This window comes from Xiphophorus couchianus, chromosome 6, assembly GCF_001444195.1.
Source record: "Xiphophorus couchianus chromosome 6, X_couchianus-1.0, whole genome shotgun sequence".
Taxonomy (NCBI): Eukaryota; Metazoa; Chordata; class Actinopteri; order Cyprinodontiformes; family Poeciliidae; genus Xiphophorus; species Xiphophorus couchianus.
The window spans coordinates 3,815,970-3,837,701 of NC_040233.1; the positions used below are offsets into that span (position 1 = coordinate 3,815,970).

The window sequence follows — 21,732 nt, forward strand, 5'->3', positions numbered from 1 at the left end:
CCTCACCCTAGCACAATTTTTTTTTTATTGAAAAACTTGAAGTTTTTTTTCTCCCCCAAATTGGCGTGTTTCCATTAAGCATATAGTCAATGGAAACTGTGTTTTAAAAGTAGAATTTCTAGCGTGTGCTGGTTAATTGTACTTTCACATTTAACAACATGAATAATCTAACTTTTACATGGAAATGTAGTTGTTTTTTTTTTTGTTGAATGAACCCAGCTGTATAAGCTAAAAAAAAACAAAGCTAGGTAAAACTATAATGGTAAAATAAATTAAACTACATTACTTTTGACAGCGTTTCACCTTTGGTAGCCTTTGTTGTAGACGCCATATAGCTACAACCTTACTTTCTTACTGTCTCACCTCTGCACCTCATCGGATCTGTAAGTGTGTAATCCGATTAACCTAAATCCAAATTATAACCATAAGAATCAATGTGCACAGTTAATTTAGCAGCAGCAGCAGGGATGAATTGGATCACGTCAAAAGTTATTTTAGATTTGTTTAAATACCATAATGTCGTGAAAACTTGACGTCCATATTCACAGCCTCTGTCCAATAGAGTCTAGTCTATCACTAGAGTTTTCCTCTCTAACTCTACATCTGATCTGTTCCTCTGGATTCTTGTTGGTCTCATCCGTCTTGTGTGATGCCTGTTGCTTAGGATGAACATCTGTTACTTAAACCTTTTTTTTTTTTATCTCTGGTTTCTTTACACAAATTCCTTCCTTTTTGCTTCAGTACTTCAAAGTTTGCTTGGATGCAAATGGTAATAAAATAAATATTCTGGCCAGACACACAGTATGTTATTATATTCTTAATTCATCATCATTACTTATTGAGCAATAAAAATATATTTGGTAAATGGACTAAATTTATGTAGGCCTTTTCTACTCATAATGACCAATCAAAGGGCTTTTAGCCACATTCATCCAGTGGACACATTCATACTGATCTTCAGGTCGTGCAGCTAGAGGTTAAATGCCTTGCCTATGGGAACATCAACATGTGGTAGGATGTAGCTGAAATCAAACCTAGAGCTTCCGTGTTGCAAGACAACTACTCCGCCCACCGAGTCACAGTCACGCCTTATTTCATATAATTTTCTTATTTAAATTTTAAGTGTTAAAAAATAGACAGCAAATGGAAAAATTTGACTATGCAAGTTTTGACTACAACTAACCGGAAGTAGATTATTGAAATCAGATAAAACTGTGCTGTGTTAATTATACTGTAGTGAAAAGAAAAAATCCCTTGTGCTAAAATTCAAGGTACAATGAAAAAAATGTTTAACTGGTATTTATGTTGTTCTGTGGATGTAGCTCCAGTTATTACTGACAGGAACAGTCATGTTACACTAATTTCCACAGAGCGTGCTGTGCTTGGGCACAGTTCTTTTTCGTCTTACGGGAAAAACGACTACCAATGGCACAATTTCAAACGGAGGACATGAAACGGAGCAGCAACTCGGAGAGACAGAGACGAGTTTTACTTTCTCATTCAGCCTAAAACCCATTTCAGTCCAACGACGGGGGCATTGACGGTCCAAATAAAACTTACAAAGTAGCCCAATTATCTGAGGAAGTTGTGGTTACCACAAACAGTGGCCCCAACGCAGTCAGTGGGAAACAGTTTAATACATTGTTACAGTACTGCTGGGTAGGATGGTTTGGTAGTTACTTAAAGAAGCCCAAGTTCATCCTGAACCTCAGAGCTCAGAGGGAAACCAGAGGATGTAGGGAAGAGTTCAATCAGGTTGCTTCACCCACCAACTCCACCCATTAAACTGCACTATTCCTACTGCATGAAATGAGCCTCCAACTCCATGACAATTTCACAGTTCTTCTATTTTGTTTTTTTTTTTACAATAAAGATAGTTTACAAAAACCAGTAATTAGTTCTACATCCATCTAAATTTATTGTGGCTCAGAAGGGTCATAAAAATAAAAAAAATAAAAAAACCCTGAAATGCCACAACAAAAAAGCACAACTTCAACCAGATGAGCCACAATAGTAATTATGCTAAACTTGCTAACATAGCGTTCGTTTTAGCATAGCTTCCATTTTGGCTTTTGTTTTTCTAGTAGTGGCTTTTACATTTTGTCCATCCTTCCAGGCGACTGTATAAATTAACTACAAGAGGTTAAATCAAAGTGGAATTACATAAAAAAGATGCATGCATTTATGGACTACTTTACATAAATAAAACAAATTTTAAAAATAGAAAAATTCTAAAGTAGTTTTTGATCATAAATGTCTGGCTATGCTGACAAAAATCTAACATTTATGAGCTTATCAAAAAAGCATAGAAAAATACCTGAATGCAGAATGAAGGTTTCATAAACTCCTTTTCGCTCAGTTTTACAGAATGTCTGTTCAATATGGAGTTACACAGCTTCACTTTTTCAAATAGTGATTGTCAAATGTCGTCTAAATTCCTCAAAAACAGTTAATAAGCCTTCTATGCTAACTTTAGCATCATTAGCGGTTAACAGTTAGCCTATCACAATGTTCTTACATTGCTTAGAAATCACTCATATTCTCTGCTACAGTCTCTTTTTACTGTGTACCCAAAATGTTGACACAAAGACAACTTAATAACGTTATCACCCCCCTCAGCAAGCTTTTTATTAGTCGACTCTGTGACTGTGTGCATCTCAAGAGCTACGTCCCTTATTACTTTAAATACAGCCAGGGTGTCAAATTCAAAGCTTCAAAAGATATAATTTACTTTGATGATAAATGTCATGAGATTTCAATATTGCCAGACCTTGTTATACGCCTATTGTGCAGTGTCAACACCAAAAATCAGTCAAGACATCCATCACAAATTAATGTTTTTTTTTCTCCTGTGAAATAAAGAACAATCCTCCCAACGAAGCAACGTCAACCAAGTTCTCGCTAAGCAATTTGTGCGCAAAAATAAGAGCTATGATTTTCAGCAACAGAGCTGTGACTAGCAATTCTTCAGACGGACGACACGTTAAGAGCCACACAAAGACAGTTACAAACTCGGCCTTCTATCGCCTGACGAACATTTGCAGAATTAGAGAACTAATGTCTCAGCAAGATCTCATCCATGCGTTTCTCTTTAGTCGCATCGATTACTGCAACAGACAATCAACTGAGTTGAGTTAGTTGCTTTCAACCCATAATCACTGGAACATGAACCAACATATTTGATGATTTTGATGATGGTACTTGACAAAATGTAATGTTTGTTACCGGGTTCTCAATTGGCGTTTGTTTGATGTTTTTATGTCTTTATTTTTGCAATTTTATGATGTGAAGCACTTTGAACTGCCTTACTGCTGAAATGTGCCATGCAAATAAACTTGATTGATTGACTTTTTAACTTAGTCACTACAAAGTATGGAGAAAGCTGGAACTGTAGAAAATGAAAAAGAGATTTTGCTGACGCAGTATTCCTGGTTGGCCTAAGAGGAGAGGAGAGACGGCTCTCGTTGGGATTAAAAATACTACAGTTTGGCCATGAAGTGTGAATCATTTCACAGCATTTACACTGAGAAACGAGAACGTAATCACCCAAAAGTCAGATGATGTTTGTAACATTCACGGATATGTAATGAACAAAGCCTGAGAGATGCCCAGGCACTGCCTTGTTTTTCAATCCTTACTTCCTGAATTTGACATATCTATATGTATATGTGTTTTTACCATCAGGCAGATTCAGAGTTAAGAACAGATTGATAATTTCAATAAAGCACATGCATGGAATATATATGAAAGCATGACGTAGTTTTGCAGCACTAGGCATAAGTGGGCATAGTAGAAATTAAATAAATGACCACTCTGACCACTAGATGGTGGTAACATGCCTACATTACACTTCTTGGTATGTGTCCAATATGCATGAACAGGCGTCTTGGCTGGCCTCCTGGTTCTGTTATCGATTCAGAGGGAACACGATTGTCCTTATTTCCACTTCAGACCATAAAAGGTTTAAAACCCTAAACTATTCATGTGATTAAAGGATTTTAAAATGATTTCCTCAATTAGGCAGCGGACATGAAATCCCTGGACAAGGTTTCTGTGGTGGAAACATGCTTTTATTTGTGAGCAAATGGAATGGAACCCAATGAAATGGAAAGAAATCAAAACAAGCTGGTAAATGTCAAGGCTCTTGAATCTCCAGAACACCCCTGACCCACTGATAGCCAAAGCAGTTATCACTCCAAGCAACACGAGACAAAACTAGCATGAAGCAGCCTCACTTCCCCCCAGTTTCACAGAGTAGACATGTTCAAAGTTCAGTCATGCAGGAAAACGAGCGTTATTGAATGTAAATGACATGTAATAGCCCCCACGCAGCAGGAAATGTACCTTGTGACATCTCATTTCTCATCCTGCCTTTGTTCAACATTTTGCGTAGGCGGTTTAGTGTGTACAGAGAACTCTGATCGGTAATGTATTCGCTGGTTGTATGGGGACTCTCTAACACACCAAAGCAAACTTATCCAAAAGTCTGCGTGTGACGAGTTATCCAGCAGGAGCTTGTGCCGCGAAGAGGCTGTCAGCATCACTCAGCCGCGTCAAGCAAAGACACAATGCCTGTCTTCAAGCTTTCTATTACACGTTTAATGTCTATCACTCAGCAAGCGAGCGCCTCAGGCTGTTTTACACGCAGTAAAACATTCCAATAACCCAAAGGTGCTGTGGCTGACTGTCTGCGTGTGTGTTCCTCTCGGCTTTGATGCGAGCAGAAAGTAATCTTCCCCGTCAGAGGTGCCGCAATTTGCAACTCCCAGCATGCTCACCCTCAGGAAGGAATCCAGCGCGCCGTTTTCCATAAATTCAGTGATGATGAGGACGGGGCAGCTCCGTGTCAGGACACCCTCCAGCCGAATTACGTTGGGGTGGTCGAACTGACCCATGATGGAGGCCTCGGCGAGGAAGTCTCGCCTCTGGCGCTCGGTGTAGCCCGCCTTGAGAGTCTTGATCGCCACCACCATCTCCCGGCGGCCGGCCTGCTTGAGGCGGCCGCGGCACACTTCGCCAAATTCACCTGCAGCAAGAGAACAAAGTGGCGGGAGGGAGGGAGGGTGATGTGGGGAAGGGGTTGAGTGAGCAGAGGGAAGGTGTCGGGAAAGAGGGCGTTGGGACGGGGGGAAATGCAGGGAGAGGGAGAGTTACTGGTCGGATTTGGGTGTGAAGGAGCTGACTTGAAAGAGTTGAGGGTCGGCTTCAACTGTGGGACACGTTCAGAAAAAAAGAAGAGGAAATCTTAGGGTTGTGGAAGGGGGATTCAAGGATCAAAGATGTTGGGGAGAGAGGGGGGTGACTGGTATCGGTCGAGGGTGCAACCTGGGTGTGTTGCAGGGAGACGGAGGATGGGCGAAGTACTTGAGGGTTTTGCATCTAGTGCCTAGGAGCAAGTATGTTTACAGGGAAGTAAGAGAGAGAGAAAGAAAGAAGACATAGGGATGCATGAAAGTCAGGCGAGCAGGACCAGACTCATCAGGACAAAACATGCTGCTGGAGAGAAATAAAAAAAAGAAAACGGTCTAGAAGGGGGAAAAGTAACAGTCATGTCAGTACTACCCAGCTTTCAAGGGCACTGTGAATGCTATCCCTTTTTCTCCCAGAGAGGACTCTAGCAGGGCGCACCCCGAGGCTCTGAGGAATAACAAACTAAAGCTGTCTCCCTCTCTCCTCCCGAACAAAAGCAGCTGCTGCGCTTACCTGCACCAATTACTTCTTCGATTTTCACACAAGAGATGTCTATCTCTTTGGCAAACTCATGAACCGCATCGTTGGGGTCCTCATACGTGAAGGGGTCAATGTACACCTTGACCCCTGGAGAAACTAGGAGGGAAAACGAGAACGAAAGATCAGAGCCTTGCATGTGTACCGGATAATTGGAGGCGGAACGTTAAGAGTGATCGCTGAAAACACAACTGTGGTCAGATTTCAAGTTAAATAAATAAATAAAGTTGACTTCTATGTTAGCATTTTGGAGTGAATAGTCTTAATGTACTTTGTGAATTTTTACAACGGCTTCTCATTTTTATAGTCTGCTACTTTTACTGAAACCCTATGAGGTTCCTTAGTGACAGGTGAAAGGTAAACTTTTGTTTTTGGCTTAAAGGTTTACTTTGTGACAAAAGAACATTTTCTTTGCATTTTTGTCCAGCAATAAAACTATCAGCCAATAGGATTTCCGGATCATCATGTTATCAGCACAGATGGAGTTTTGAAAGAATCCAGGTGAAATCACATGTTCAGTAGAGTCACTCTTGTTCTTGAGTTACCTCCCCAGAGAACAGTGCCTGCGTTAAAACATTACACTAAAATTACCTCAAATGACAGAAACTCCTGACATGAATAACCTAAAGAATGTTTTTTGTTTTTGTTGGATCAACCAGAACTTAATGATCAGAAGTTCTACTGCAGCAAACAAGGTTTAAACATATCCAGAAAGCACCAGGAAGGTATACTCTAGAGTTCCCAGCTGTTCAATACTGACAGCTGGGAAAGTGCATAGTAAAGCCAAAATGACACGGAGCCGGTTTCAAGCAAAATCGTAACATTTTGTTGCGATCCAGCAACAAAACTGCAATGGAAGCATTTTTTTTGGAGCACACGAGTCACATGATCAACAACCGGATGTTGCCACTGGTGCAAGCCATGAAGAAGAAGATGGGAAACAGTTGGATAATGGTGCCGCATATTTTTTAATGACTTGACATAGGTTTGTTTTTTATGGCAGCACAGCAATTGCGAAATTGTATACCACTAACGTTTTTTCTTACCTTAATGGTATATAAAGTTTTGCACATATTTGTAATGGAAATGCAGCATTTGACTCTTTCTGAAACCAGGTCTTTTCAGGGAACACCCTAAGATATAGAAGTTCTACGAAGGTGTGAAGGCAGATATGCCTGCACGGCTGCAGGATTTGTTGCATGGGAAGATAACAAATAATGACGGACAGCATTTTGCTGAATGTGCTATTTAATCTGTTCAGTTTAGCACAACTTCCAATAAAAAAATCTATGCATCACATGAGCACTTGTTTTGTCAGAGACTGGTTACTGTTTTTCTAAGTGAGGTGGAAGCCGGTGTTCGAAAGCACATATGCGTTTTGACGACATGCCAAAATCACAGTGTCATCTGGTGGCCTGGCATAATAACTACAGTGGAGTCAAGGTGCTTCTTTGGCGGTGCTGTCTAAATGTGGAACTTTTCCCCAATGAACACATGAAAATACCAGCAGTTTCCAGACAGCAGTGGGCAAAGCCACAATTTTTGAACAACGGCCTTTGACAACAAGGGAACAAGTAGTACAAGGACGAGCAGTCAAAATTTATTTCCCTGATTGATCCTTGTGACTGTTGGGACATTGACAAAATCAAATGCTCAATGCAGAAAAGATGAGCATTTCTTTTAGCCCCGTGTTGTGACAACAGTGAAGCATCTTGATACGGTCCATGTGTGCGGTTGCTTCTCTTCATGTGGTTTTACTTCAGCCCAAGAACAAAGCCATGAACAAAAAGTGGGACGAAAACATCCTCCAAGAACGTCGTCTTCCTACAATCCAGGAACAACTCGAACACCATGATCTGTTGCTTTGCCAGCATGTGGGAGAGCACCGTGTTAAGAAGCATAAGTGAAAACAAAAGATCAGAATGTTGCAGTAAGGACCAAGAAATTATCCAGATCCGAGAGGAGCTGAGGCCAGCAAACTGATCAACTCCAAACACTCCAAGTCAAGAATGGGTCACCATCAGTCTGGATTTCACCTACAGGTTGATTTCCAGCATCTCTGTATGAATTGTGGAAGTTAGAAAATCCCTTTTCTGACATACATGAGTTTCAAAACCTTTAAAGCTCATGGAATATTTCAGTGGTTTACATCACAGAATATGTGCTGAAAAATCTAAAAATATAAGTATTAACACATTGGTCACACAACACAAATGTTGGATTTTTTTCAGAATTGCTTCATGGTTTTAACAACCGTCAGCGACTCCTCACACTTTAAATTGGTGAACTGCTGCCACTTGTCAAACAGTGCCAGTTCAATTCAGTTTATGTAGCACAAATTCACAACAATGTCATCTAGAAAATTTGGGAATAAATTCCATCCAGTCCACTGATACAGATGCCAAGTCAGTTACACGTATTTCAAATACTTCAATGTTATCAAGATTAGTTCATTAACCTAAATGGTTAAAAGTTTCTATCTAAGGAAACTCGGATTACATCTAGTCGCTGACTTGTGGCATTCACTCCTCCTGGACCAACATGTAGCGACAGTGTTGGTCCAGGAGGACCAAAATCCTACGAATTTGATTTTATTCGTAGGAGATGAATGATTGAAAAAGTGAGTGTACTTTTTTGTGTAATATTGACGGTTATTGTTAATGATTTGAATAAAGTCTGACCTATCCGACTACCGTATTTTGTTTCGCTTTATGCGTCTTATAATCTGGTGCACCTTATAGTTCGAAAAATACGGTATACAGTTAGCATGCTAACTTCAAACTAAATATGCAGTTAGCATGCTAAATGTGTAAATATTTCTCTCTATAAATATTTAGTGTGCAGGCTAACTATTTTGCTCTTAGCTAGCTAAATTGTTTTACAGGTAACTCTTTAGCTTGTGGATTAAATATTTAGAACTGTGACATTATAAAAATGCTTAAATAGCATTGTGAAAACATAACTTTGTACCGCCATTTTTTTCTCTGACGGCTGAATAAGCCAAATTATTGCTGTTCATTATTAATTGTATAACTTTACAGTCGGCACTCCATAATTTTCAAATCACAATTAACAGTTTATTGGTCATTCTAGTATTTTGAATCATTTATTTTGGTTGGAAACATTAATCTGAACAAATCATAGTGTTTAGTTGATAAAAGCTCAAATAGGGGGTAGTTTGTTCAATTTGTCACAGTTGAGGAAAAGTCAGACAAACAATAAAGGCAATAAAAGAACAAAAAAAATCAAACGACAACAATGGAAATGCAGAGGCTGTGTGCATGCTAAAATCTCCTCAGAAATAATGCAGATCAATAAAAACCATTATTTCACTCTTTGGCTTATTTCTTCTTCTCCCAATGATCAATAACCCTCCGGCAGCACATGCATCTGACCCTCTGCTTCATCTGCGAGGTCTGACTTCCTCCGAGCTAACAGGAACATGTCTTCTTTGACTCAAACAGGTGATTGGATAATTGACCAAATCAGTTGGTTAACTGTACTGGCATGACTACAGAGGCAGAGAGGAGCAGGACACAGAAACTCACTGTACTGCTGCAGTTTCTCGGTGTACTCCAGCTCCGACCCGCTGCGCTGCTTCCTGTAAACAACAAGCACATGAGCGGAGTCACATTCACACAATCAGCCGCGGCTCTTTCCCAGATACGGCGAAATCGAGCTAATAAACCGCTCCGACATCAGCCGGGAAGCCAGGCCGAGGAAGAGCGCCGCTGCTTTCTTTTCCTTGGAGCTTAAGAGGCAAGAGTTGCATGGAAGCGCACACCCTTTGAATTCATCTGAAAATTTAATGAGCCTCTTTGTTCAAAGTCTAATTAACACGGCGAAACATGTAGTTCGTGTTGTCAGGGATGGAAAAAGAAAAAAAATAAATCAAACGCTTACTTAAGGCAGACAACAGCGATAACCACCAAGGCAACGACGACCACCAGGCCGGCCGAGGCCGAGCCGATGATGAGAGGCAGCTGGTCCTGCACCGACTTCTGGGGGTCACCTGGATTGTAAAACGCACACGAACAAATACCAGCAGACGGATTAAAGAGCAGCTTGAGCTGGATGTGTAATGGATACCAATTAAGTCGGTCATAAAAGCTATTAAGCCTGAACCTTCATTAGGAAAAGCTATGGCAGCAGACCATCAAGGACAGACAGCAGGGGGAGGAAGGAAAGCGTTCGTACTGTGCAGGTTGGTGCTGAAGTCCATGGGGTTGCTGTAGCGACCGTACCCAGCCACGGTGCGGGCCCTGACCTGCACCACGTAGGGCGTGGCCGCCCGCAGGCCCTCCACCTTGGCCGAGCTGTGCTGGGACGTGACGGTGTGAGCCATCGCCTGGCCCTGACCCAAAACAACAGAGGAACGTCAAATGCTGCAGAATGTAACTTTTATTAAAAATATTACTTTTTACATTTTTGTCAAAACTGTCACTATGATGTGACTGTATGGTATGAAGAAAACTTGAGCTCCTCTGTCTTCTCCCAGAGCAACCTGGAAGCAACCAATCACAGCCAGGAGGCGGGGCTTAGTGCAGTCAATCATGGCCATGTTCTTGCCACTCTGCCTCCCTCTCCCCTCGCTTTCTGCTACGCTGAAGCTAACAGAGTCTGTCATAAATGCTAATGCTAGTTACCATGACTACCATTGACAGCAGATAAATGGTTTTCCTGTAACAGTAACTTGTTTCTCCACCATTAGCTCATTTAGCTGCGGGAACATGAGGTTTGACTGACGGCGCTCCTGACTCTGATTGGTTGTTTTTGTTCGGGAGCGGTGCATTTCTTCAGACGATGATAGCAGCCCAATCAAGAGGAGGTCGATCTGTCAGACTGTGTGTCATAACAGACTGTCACAACAATTTGGACAGATATATAAAAAAAACGGATTCTTTTTAAAATTTGCACCTTTAAAATTTGAATTGCAACAATTTGATAATGACTGCATTTGTCCCAATATTGAAAAGATTCTAGATTGGGTATCGGTGACAATGTGCCCAACCTATAGAGACAGATCTATTCAGTCTAATTCTAAGCTTTGTTCTGAACAACGTCATGCTTAATTATTTAATTTACATATTTAGAATTCCTAATTGTTCTTTCTGAGTCATTTGAAAGAATGTTTGTTACACTTTTCTTTTATATGTTTGACCAAAATAGCCAACCTATTGTTTTTGTCAGTTTCTTTACTATTTATTTTACGTCGGCTGTTCTGCTCCTAATTGCACCGACTGAACAAATTATTGTTGTTTTCACATGTTTGACCAAACTTATGAAGCTGTTGGTGGATTTAAATGAACTGTACTGATGCATAGTTATCTGATTAATTTGTAATTCAGTGCAGTTATGTCTATGTTTTTTTAAAAAAGGAGATTTTTTAAGTTAAAACATAAATTTTCTCTATTGGATCATATTTGTATGAGAAGTGAAAAAAATGGCTCAGCACATCTCTCATTAAAACAAAAATCATTTATTGGTTCTTTTTTGGGTAACTGTAAGGTCACCGTAGCGCCACAAAAAGTTCGGTTTATATCACTGAACTGCACACAGTAATCACATTCAATCATATTTTCTAATCTGCTGTTATTTATTGATGCCCTCGTGAGACAAAGTGGAGAAAATTGTAAAAGTAACATTGGTGATATTATTTTTGTTTTTTGGCTTCATCATTAATTGAAATGCATCAAGACAAAGATAAATAAAAAAATTTTAACATGATAAACATGCACTGTGGCGCAGTTGGTAGCACTGTTGCCTTGCAGCAAGAAGGTCCTTGGGTTCGACTCCCAGCCCAGGGGTCTTTCTGCACGGAGTTTGCATGTTCTCCCTGTGCATGCACAGGTTCTCTCTGGGTGCTCCAAAAACATGACTGTCAGGTTAATTGGTCTCTCCAAATTCTCCCTAGGTGTGAGTGTGTGTGTGCATGGTTGTGTGTCCTGTCTGTCTCTGTGTTGCCCTGCGACAGACTGGCGACCTGTCCAGGGTGACCCCGCCTCTCGCCCGGAACGTTAGCTGGAGATAGGCACCAGCAACCCTCCCGACCCCACTAAGGACAAGGGTGTTAGAAAATGGATTAATGGATAATAAAAAGTAAAAGCCCACTTGCTTATAAATGAGGATTTTCTATTTGGTTCCCTTCAAAATATTGGTAAAAAGTGATCTTCTCTTGTTCACATGAACCTAATATCTCACATTATTTCATCTCATGACATATGTATACATGTATGTATGTATATATACATACTGTACATATATACATATATACTGTATATATATATACTGTATATATATATATATATATATATATATTTTTATATATATATATATATATATATATATATATACAGTATATACTGGGTGAAGCATAACCCACTTTGTAAGTGCAAAATGATCACTGATCAGAGATTATATGGTTTCATCATAAATTCGTCACAAATTTACATTCCTGCTTATGTTATGGACCACAATAAAAGAAAAGGGATTTCTGATTAAATTGTATGTTTTTTGTATTTTAAGCAGAAATCCAATAACCTCTGTTTGTCATTAATAGTTTCTGATGAGAAAATTCAATTGCCAACCCCCCCCCCGTCCCCGACATCATAAGTGAATTATTCATACTCGTATTCGTTTTGTCTTTTAAAAAATGTGAAGCATAATTAATTTCAAAATGCCGCTCTGCCTGGACCTGCCACTCTGGTATGTGAAATCCTCCGGTGAAGCTAATCTAATGCAAATTACCCTGTGAACGCGATAAGAGCCATTTTATTATTTACATCACAGCTCCTGAAATAGAGGTTTAAAAGATGAAGAGATTATGTCAAATCGATGTTGTGTTATCACTGATGTTCTCTGTTGCGGGGTTAGCGGCAGCTCTGTGGCCTTAAGGCCGAGCAAATCATCGAACTGGAGCTGCTAACGTGGCTAAAGTTGACCGTTAGCTTGTTTCAGTGCAGCAACGGGGTCGGTAAGCCTAAGGTTTGACCATCAAAGGTTACAAATTGGCTGCATTATGCCTGCAGGCTGTTCTTAGGGAATTGATTAATGCTAATGATGCAGCAGGCACACAGTACCAGCTGCTGACTTTGATTCTGCTGCAATTAAAATGTGCGCCCTCATCCCCAGGCCCCCGGCAACACGTTCCGATGCTCAGTTAGTGTTCGAAACAATTAAGTTGTAGTAAATTTTGATTTAAGCATTTAATGTGACACGTGGTAATGTCAGGGCTTTTACCCTCTCCTGGTACTTGATCTCGTAGTCGAGGATGACCCCGTTGGGCCTCTCGGGCGGCAGCCATGACAGGCTGAGGGTGTCTGCAGTGGAGCGCATCAGATGGACTGTTGGCACGGCTGAAGGTGCTGCAGGGAGTCACCGAGAGAGACAGTATATCACTGTGATGTAACTTAAAAGTAGCTGAGAGCTTCTTTCAAAGTTGTAAACACAGATGCAGTGAGAAAACGGCTGTGAACTGACTCTGACAATTTTCTGCTTAATCAATCCTAAATGGTTCCAGACTTCTTTTTTTTTTTTTTTTACATGGTGTTACTACAAGTAATAATAAATAATCACTAAAGGCATGAAAGCTACAAAAACATTTTTTAAATGACGTCCTTATGTTTCTCATAATACGAACCATAAAAGCTGCAATGTTTATAAAACATATTTTTTCCATTTTTGTTTGAAACTGTCACTCTGTTGTCACGGTATGGGACAGATAATCTGTGAAAAAACATACAAATAAAAAAGTCAATTTTCTATTTTCTACCAGTGAAAACACAAGAAGAGGGTCTTAGTGCTGTCAGTCACATTCTCCTGTGGCGCTGCTCATTCCCCCTCCGTCCCCTTGCTCTCTGCTACGATACAGCTCAGGCTAGTTAGCATGGTGACCGATGGTGGTCACAGTTTTCCTGGAAAACTAGTAGCAGGTACAGAAGTGTGATTGGCAGCACTAAGACCCTCCTCTCTGCTCTGATTGGTTGTTTTCGACAAGATGTGGCGCCTTTTTGTAGGCAGCAATAGTAGCTCAGAGGAGGAGATCAATGTTTCCACAGATCATCTGCCTCATTCTACACGTTTTAACAAATGTGTAAATAAAAACAAAAAACATTTGAATCAGAAAATAAAAGCTCTCCAAGAACCAGAAAGCAGAGATTCTGATGGGTACAATATAATAAAGCAGTATTTCCTCAAATAAAATAAATAGTACAGGCCAAGCTGTGACGTAGACTAAAGAACGAGGAAGAGGGTTGGGGTTTCATTTTTACTAGTTTCAGTGACTGAAACTCATTTCTCTTCCTGTTGCATTCTGTGAAACATGTTCTGGACTGAACATTGATCATATTGGGTGTAATACAAAGCCACAACTGTGTTCTGGTGAAGCAGGCTTGAAGCATTTAAAACATTTTGGATCATGATTGTAGCACAATGTCCGTGTTTATGTTTCATTAATACAACCCCTGCAGAGAAAATGTTTCTGTCTGATTGAAATGGAAAGAGATTGAAATTTGACTTGGTGCAGAAAGCCGTAAGAGTGTAGCGCGAGAACTTATAGCTGGGAATCCAGGAAGAATACTAATCAACTTAGGAGCACACAGCAGAAGATGGATGGGCATCTGACAACTGAAAATCTGCTGAGGAAAACATACGCAGCAGAAGATAATGAGTGAAGAATTCATAGCTGCAATTAGGAAACGGGAAGTTGATGTTATGGAAGCTGAGCGCAAAATCAACAGAGAAGAACAGAAACGTAAACAAAAGAAAAAGAGAAACAAAAATGCAGAAAATTCTTGAGACAATCCAATAAATCCATAATGTTAAGTCGCTCCTGTTCTTGTCGGGTTTTTCATCTCTTCCTGTCATCTCATTATTTTAGCACACTCTTTAAGGTAATTCTCCAGGGAATGCTGCCCCGTTAATGAATGCACACCTATGAGGACACATTATAGGTCAGCGTTATTAGGTCACAGCGGCAAAGACATTTGAAGTCACGTTAAAAATACTTTGGAATAAAGTCCTGGTTATGATAAAACCAGCTAGGCCCCGGCTCTGCTGCCATTATAGCAAAAGTTCTGCTTTAGCATAATTTACATTTTAGCATAAATTACATTGTAACGTAACTTCCATTCTAGCATAACTTCTGTATTAACTTATCTTTTGCGTTAGCATATCTTCTGTTGTGGCTTTTGTTATTGTAGCTATCAATACATATACATATGTGGTTGTGGCTTATGCATTTAGTTGGCACTTCTGGGCTACCATAGGGATCATCACTGTTAACAGCTTAACTAAGCATTGCTTTAAAACAACCATGACTTCCTGTTGGACATTAAACATTATTTATTTGGACAGATATATATAGACGTTGAACTACTTGTAAATAGTTTATTAGAATATAAAGTTATTGAAATGTTTTCCCATGTACACACGCACACAAATACAGAGTTCGCTCAAATTTCCACCATTTTATAAACAATTGTTTTGATAATAAACAGAGTTCTTTCGTATGATTGAAGAGCCGAAACGCTTAAAAAGGTATTTGTTTTCCCAGATATCCGGACACATGTGGACTAGTAGGCCTGAATCAGGCTTGTGTGTAGGTTTAACTTTGAGTCACGTCTAAATGTGAACCTTGGCTGTTGAAATCGTGTTTATTGTTCAGCGGGAACGCCTGGCACCCGAAGCACTTGAAACGAACCGAAACAGAAAGATGATGAACGTTCAAACTTTCCCCACCTCAGTCCCGAACAGCTTAGGAGAGGAAGTAGATGATTCACCTCTACTGTTCTGCAGCCTATTGATTTGTGACGCCTGAGTCAGTTGATAGTCACTGAGCTGGGTTCATATATGCTGCAGTGAGGTGATTAAGTGCAGGTTAACTGGAAGAGTAATTACCGTCTGGGAGAGGCCCCCTGAACAGTTTGGTTGATGATGATGTTGCATATATTTAAGTGGCGATGTTGGAAGGTGACATTTGTCAAGACGTATGATAAGAAACCTGCTTAGTCTGCCGAGTGCTGACAGTGGGGATATAAAGCAGAATTTATCTGCCTCTTCCTGAGAACTGTCCCCGAAATGCCGAGCTGCAGCCCGGCATTTGTCCAGCTGTCATTCTCAATGAGCTTTCCTCCACACTGTTTACTCTCCGTGTTAGAACCTCTGTTGATACCCAACACTCATTAGGAAGCTCATTGACATTGACTGAAAGCGGGATCCTTTAACCAGCCTGTACTACCGCGATGCTAAGTGGTATTGATCGGCGCTCTGCTGTGAATCGGGCCGGCGACGGGAGGGTTATTACTAACCGGCCTGGTTGGTGGTGATGTTGACCGTGGAGTAGTTGGGCGAGGACGGGTTCTTCCCAGACACGCCGTTGACGGCCTGGACCTCGAAGCTGTAGCGGGTGTGGGCCTGCAGGTTCCTCACCACCACCTTCCTCTGCCTCATGCCCAGGCGGCGTGGAGCGATGTCCACGTTGTCGTCGCAGCGCGTGCACGGGCTGAGGTCGCGCAGGCACTTCTTGCACACCACGTTGTAGACGAGGTCTCCCCGCCCGCCCGTGTCCTTGGGTTCGTCCCACTCCAGGGACAGGGAGGTCTCGTTCACGCTGGATATGACGTTGCGAGGGGCCGAGGGGATGGCTGAACAGAAACACACACGAACACACACACACACACACACGTGTGGGCACTGGAGAAGGTGGGCAGGCTGTGCTAAAACACACAAGTGAGGGTTTAGTCATCCTCCCGGTGCAGCGCTGACATTATCCTCCCTGGTGGTTAAAGAAACTGTTTTAACAGCTTTATAAAAAGGGAACAATAGGTAGCATGTGAGCAGAAAATGGAGTATAAGAGAGGTGGAGACAATATTGACATTCTTCAGTGAGAATACACACATAACATGTATGGAAATGTCTTAAAAAGGGTAAAAGGGATCATATTCCACCTCCTTCAGCATCTTTATTTAGCATAAATCTAGACTATTTGGCCCCAGAGGCTGCAGTGAACCACCAGTCAGACAGTAACGTCTCCTACAACACACGCCAACACAGAGAAGACTACGCAAACACGGTTACAGGCAGTTTCTAACTAGAGATGCACCGATCCGATATTAATATCTGTATCGGTCCCAATATTGAAAAAAAATTCTAGAGCAGGTATCCGTGACAATGTACCTGATCCATAAGGGCAGATCTATGCAGTCTAATTCTATGCTTTTTGCTCTGAACGACATCATGCATTATTATTTATTTTACATAATATTTAGAATTCATAATTGCGCCATCTGAACCATTTGAAAGACGGTTTGTTGCGGCTTATTTTTCACATGTTTGACCAAAGTAGTCAGCCAGTTGTTTTTGTCCGTTTCAGTTTCTTTCTTTATTTTCCTTTGGATTTTAGCCTCCTACTCTAACTGACTGAACAAATGAAAGTTGTTTCTACATGTTTGATCAAACTTGTGAAGCTTGTTTGTGTGTCTAAGTGTCCTGGACTGGGGTAGAGTTATCAAATACATGTTTTATTCAGTACATTTATGTCTGTGTTTAAAAATAGAAACGTTTTAAGTCAATTCGGCTGTTTTTCTGTATCGGATCGGTTTCGGCCAACGTTAAATCTCAGCTATTGGTACTGCAAGTGAAAAAAGTGGATTGGCGCATCGCTGGTTTAAAGGGCTTTATTGAGAGGTTAGAAGTGGTGAATAATGTAAAAGCAGTAAATCATATGGCTTCTTCATTAGGCCTGTTAGTTTATGAGCAAGAAAACTACTAGCATGATTATTTAGGTTCATTTAGAAATGATAGTTTGGATGAGTTTACAGGAAGTTCTTGTTGTTGTTGTTGCTGCCTGGTAGTTATTGAGTTTAGGGAGTTAAATACCTGAAATCCTCAAAACCCTGAGTTCAGATGGGATTGGTGCATCTCTACTTTAAACAGGCTCCTACAATAAAAAAAATGGCTTGAAAACAAAGCAACGTTCAGTTTGTTGTTTTTTTTTTATGTGATGCATATAAACTGTCATGCTCAAGCAGAGCTTGGCTGACCCGCTGTCAGTTTGAAATAGCTAATCTGCTCGTGACAGAGAGTTCCTGTTTGTGAGTCAGTGTGACCCAGGGCCATCGTGTTTCTATAAGCAGCGCAGCATTTTCAGCGAGAGCGCTTGAAATCAGGATAAAGTGCGATAAGCGCCGAGGAAAGCAACAGCGATCACTTGTGCCAACAGGCTTTTCATCTTATTAAGGTGCTCTGCCTCTCGGCTCCCGGCAGCAGAGAGTCCAGTCTGTCTCGCGGCAGCCGGAGAGCGAAGAACGGCTCTCTCCACAGAGTCCACCTCCTCAGCTGCCAATGCCCTGAGCGGCCATTTCTCTCGCCCCATCCTTTCTAATTAGGCAGACGGAGTTCAGAGTGGAAGCTCCTCTAATTGGACACCCGTCTAAAACGCACGCTGAGTCCAAGCTGCCGTCCACTGCCTTCTCTTGTGCAATGCGCAGCTTCAAAAACACAAAACGCAGGCGGCCCTGGCACCGGCTCTGACAGACCGCAGAGGCAGGACTGTCAGGCTAGCGCGCCTGCATGTGCGTTTGTGTGTGTGTGTGTCTAGTGGAAGGTGGTGGCTGTGTCCCTGCCCGCCTGTCAGCGTGCGCTGGTCAGTGTCACAGTCCACAGTGTTCCTGTGACGAGGATCTGGGGGAGACAGTTGCGGGCCGCATGTGTGTCATTTAACGTGGCGAAAGGCCCCTGGGGCTCGACTTTAGCAGCTCATGTCGCTCTAAATCAGCACGGCCAGGGAGGGACTGGTGGAACAAGCAGGCTGCGCTGCTGCCAGCAGCACAGCCGCCTGCTTACCGCTAAACAAGTCCTTCGCATTCAAATGCTGACATTTACAGGCTTTCTGCAGTTTTCAGCAACTCAAATTTAAGACCTTTTTAAGACCATTAAGAGTGACATTTAAGACCTGTATCACCACAGAAAGGTACAAAAGAAAATGGCATATTTGATGTAGTAGTAGTGCCAAGCTTATTTGCACAGACTGAACGTAGCGTCATTATAGGTGGGAAACAGAAGGGAGCCAGTGGTGAAGACGAACGTCTTCCAGACAACTGGCGCTAATTTTACAATTCCATGATAAAGGCAAAAACTAATGCATCTAAAATTAACTAAAAAAACCTAAGGAATTTAATATTAATTTAAGCTAGCCAGTTAGCTCAATTTAAGTTAGCTAGCTAATGTATCTAAAATTAAGATAAATAGCTAATGCATTTTAACTTTAGACAAATTAATTTAATTGCTAAATTAAATTAATTGCTAAATTGTTAGCTAGCTTGTGCTAAGCTAGCTAACAAGGTTTGTTAGAAGCTACTTAGCGGTCGCATCAACCGCCTCGAGAATGCAGTGAATGAAGACGTCCGCACATGACTCAAAAGTTTGCCTGACAGAAAAGTCCCGAGAGAAACGCACTGCATAGCATACATGATGAAATAGTCTTGCCACCACAAAATTATAGACCTGTGATAAACGTATTTAAGGCCAACTTACATTTTTCTACTGAATTTACGACATTTTAAGGCCTTAATTGTAAATGCATCAATTTAAAACTTTTTAAGGATGCACAGACTCCCTGATTTAGAAGTACGGAGTCAGTTTGGGGTTACCATTGTGTAGCCAAACTGAATTTAAAGTATGGACTGTTTTGAAAGGGTCCACTCTAACATTATTGTCAATAATAATGACAGTATTTTCTCACCTTTTATGTGAGTCACATTGTTTTTAACCAATGTACTTACAGCTGCCTTCAGACTACCTTACCTCAAACCATCACGGAGCAGCTGCTGTGCTCTCCTTCATACTTAAATGGATGGAAAGTTTTTTACTACATGTAATGTGTACTACGCATTTATGAGCCGTCATCATCTTGCCTGTAACAAACCACATTTAGCTTGAAAATTGCAAATAGTTTTCAGAAACTGTAGATGTTTGTGAGTAAAATATTAATTTTGGAGAATTTACTGTATCTTTTTGTGTCAGAGTTCTACATATCATGTGTTGCTTTCAAACGTTTTCTTTGTTGTTGTTTTTTTTGGTCGGTTCTTTTCTTCCAGCAAAAATGTGCCATATACAAAAATGGCGTAAAAAAAACATGAGCTGAAGTAACACATCTGTCTACTCATAAACAATTCAAATTTCAGAAAAAAACAGCGGAGCCAAAGTGGATTGTTTCAGAAAGAACTGCAAACACACAACACTTTACCCATTATTGTATGTATTGTAGATTCTACGGCAAATATCTCAGCACACTTGAAATAAACGAAACTAACATACAGTCAACTTTTCAGCACAATGTAGGAGATTGCTTTAAGTTAAAAATTCCGCTGGCAGATTATTTCACCAGTGGAAATGGAAAATTAATTCTAAGTTAAATAATCTGCCAATGGAACCAGTACTTTTCATTAATATTAGGGACATATTGACTAAAACAAGCTGCTACATCTTGCTGAATAGACACCATTACACTCTGCTACTAGCTAACATGACCCAACAACCAAGTTAGTTTTCTCCTATTTCAAGTGTACTAACTTGTGTGCAGTAGAAACTAGACCAAAAACACTTGGTGAGATTTCTTGTATTTGTTTAACAAAGTTAATGGATTTATTTGTGCTAGCTTGTAGATAACAAAAAGCAGACATTGCAGCCCAATGCATACAATCAACAATACATGCAGTTACTGGTGATCACTGCTATTCAGAAAATGTTGGGGGGGGTTTCTCTTTTAAAAAATGTAAGAAACTAACAATAAGTAGAACATGTCTACACCAAAGCAACGCAACAAAGGCAGAGAATGATGTTTTGCTGGAGCTTCTTGTTTAGAAGTTTTAAAAAACCATTTTGGTTTCCAAGGAAGCGAAGGCAGCTGTGGCACGCATTTGGTACACCTACGGAAAGCCAAAAAGGATCATGATTTGTCTGCTTTGCACCAGCGGCCGATATCTAATAATGCTGTGGAATACATCACTAGGTCTTAACTGATTTAATTAGTTATCCTGTTCGGTATACTTAGTGGATGAGGCCAAATTCACTGAAGAAAAACTTTTTTTATAAGATTTAATCCAGGGCTTAGCAGATGTTTTTATTCGATACGAGGCCTGTAGGGCTCAGTTTCGATTAAACTCATAAAAAGAAAAATATCCGGCCTTGCTCTGCTCACAAGCGTCCCATCTCCCTCCTACTCTTTGTCTTTCTTGGTTTTTATTTATTTTCATAGGGTTTCTGCTTTTTTTCCCCTTTCTTTTAAATGCAATGAATAAATTTGACATTTGCTTCTTTTTGCTGCTCTGCAACGCTCACGCAGACCAGTGACCACAGACAACACAGAATTCAAGTTAATACTTCAGGAGAATTAACTCGGCAAAATGCGAATTTTTAAAAAAAAGTTTAGATTTTACGGGTCTGAAACTGGATCTGCACTATATGCGAAACGGTGATTGTCTCATTATCCACTTGTGCGAAATCCCAATTACAAAGGACTGCTTGGACGCAGTGTTTGGTAGGAAATTATATTTCAAGTGGCATGTATGCAAATTCTGCATGCCAATGATGTATTTGGCCTGTTGGCTGGATCTGCACTGCCGTTGATGCCAACACTTGTTTTAATAATTTCAGCGGCTGAGATTCTAAAGCTCACTGGGAGCGAGTGATGAAGGAAAAGAAAGAAAAGAGACAGAAGAGTGAAGGGTGGCAATAGCGCCTGACAATGTGGTCAGGAAAATGTTGAATTCTCCTGATGTTATGCAGCCGCTGTAGAAGCTCAATGTTTAATGGCCTTTTGTAAGCTGGGTTACTTTTACTGCAAAGTTTCAGAGAAAACCTTAATGGGTGATTTTCTGTTAAACGGTTGTAAACAGTTAATATCCTGCCAGAAGTAGAAAAGTCTTTTGGTTTTGGATCGATGCTAAACTTCAGATATCGGTATCAAAAGTGAAAGAAGTGAATCGGTGCATCCCTACTTTCGT

General features: G+C 40.8%; 1 protein-coding gene across 1 annotated transcript in view; it reads right to left on the reverse strand.

Annotated features, from left to right (window-relative positions):
* ephb3a (eph receptor B3a) overlaps positions 1-21,732 on the reverse strand; it is a 66,717-nt gene that overhangs the window by 17,523 nt on the left and 27,462 nt on the right. Inside the window, exons 5-11 of the mRNA XM_028020627.1 lie at positions 16,035-16,370; positions 12,967-13,091; positions 9,925-10,081; positions 9,631-9,739; positions 9,276-9,328; positions 5,704-5,826; positions 4,779-5,026 (exon numbers count right to left, since the gene is read on the reverse strand). Of these exons, the coding sequence (XP_027876428.1) occupies positions 4,779-5,026; positions 5,704-5,826; positions 9,276-9,328; positions 9,631-9,739; positions 9,925-10,081; positions 12,967-13,091; positions 16,035-16,370 (1,151 nt within the window). The remainder of the gene's footprint in view (positions 1-4,778; positions 5,027-5,703; positions 5,827-9,275; positions 9,329-9,630; positions 9,740-9,924; positions 10,082-12,966; positions 13,092-16,034; positions 16,371-21,732) is intronic.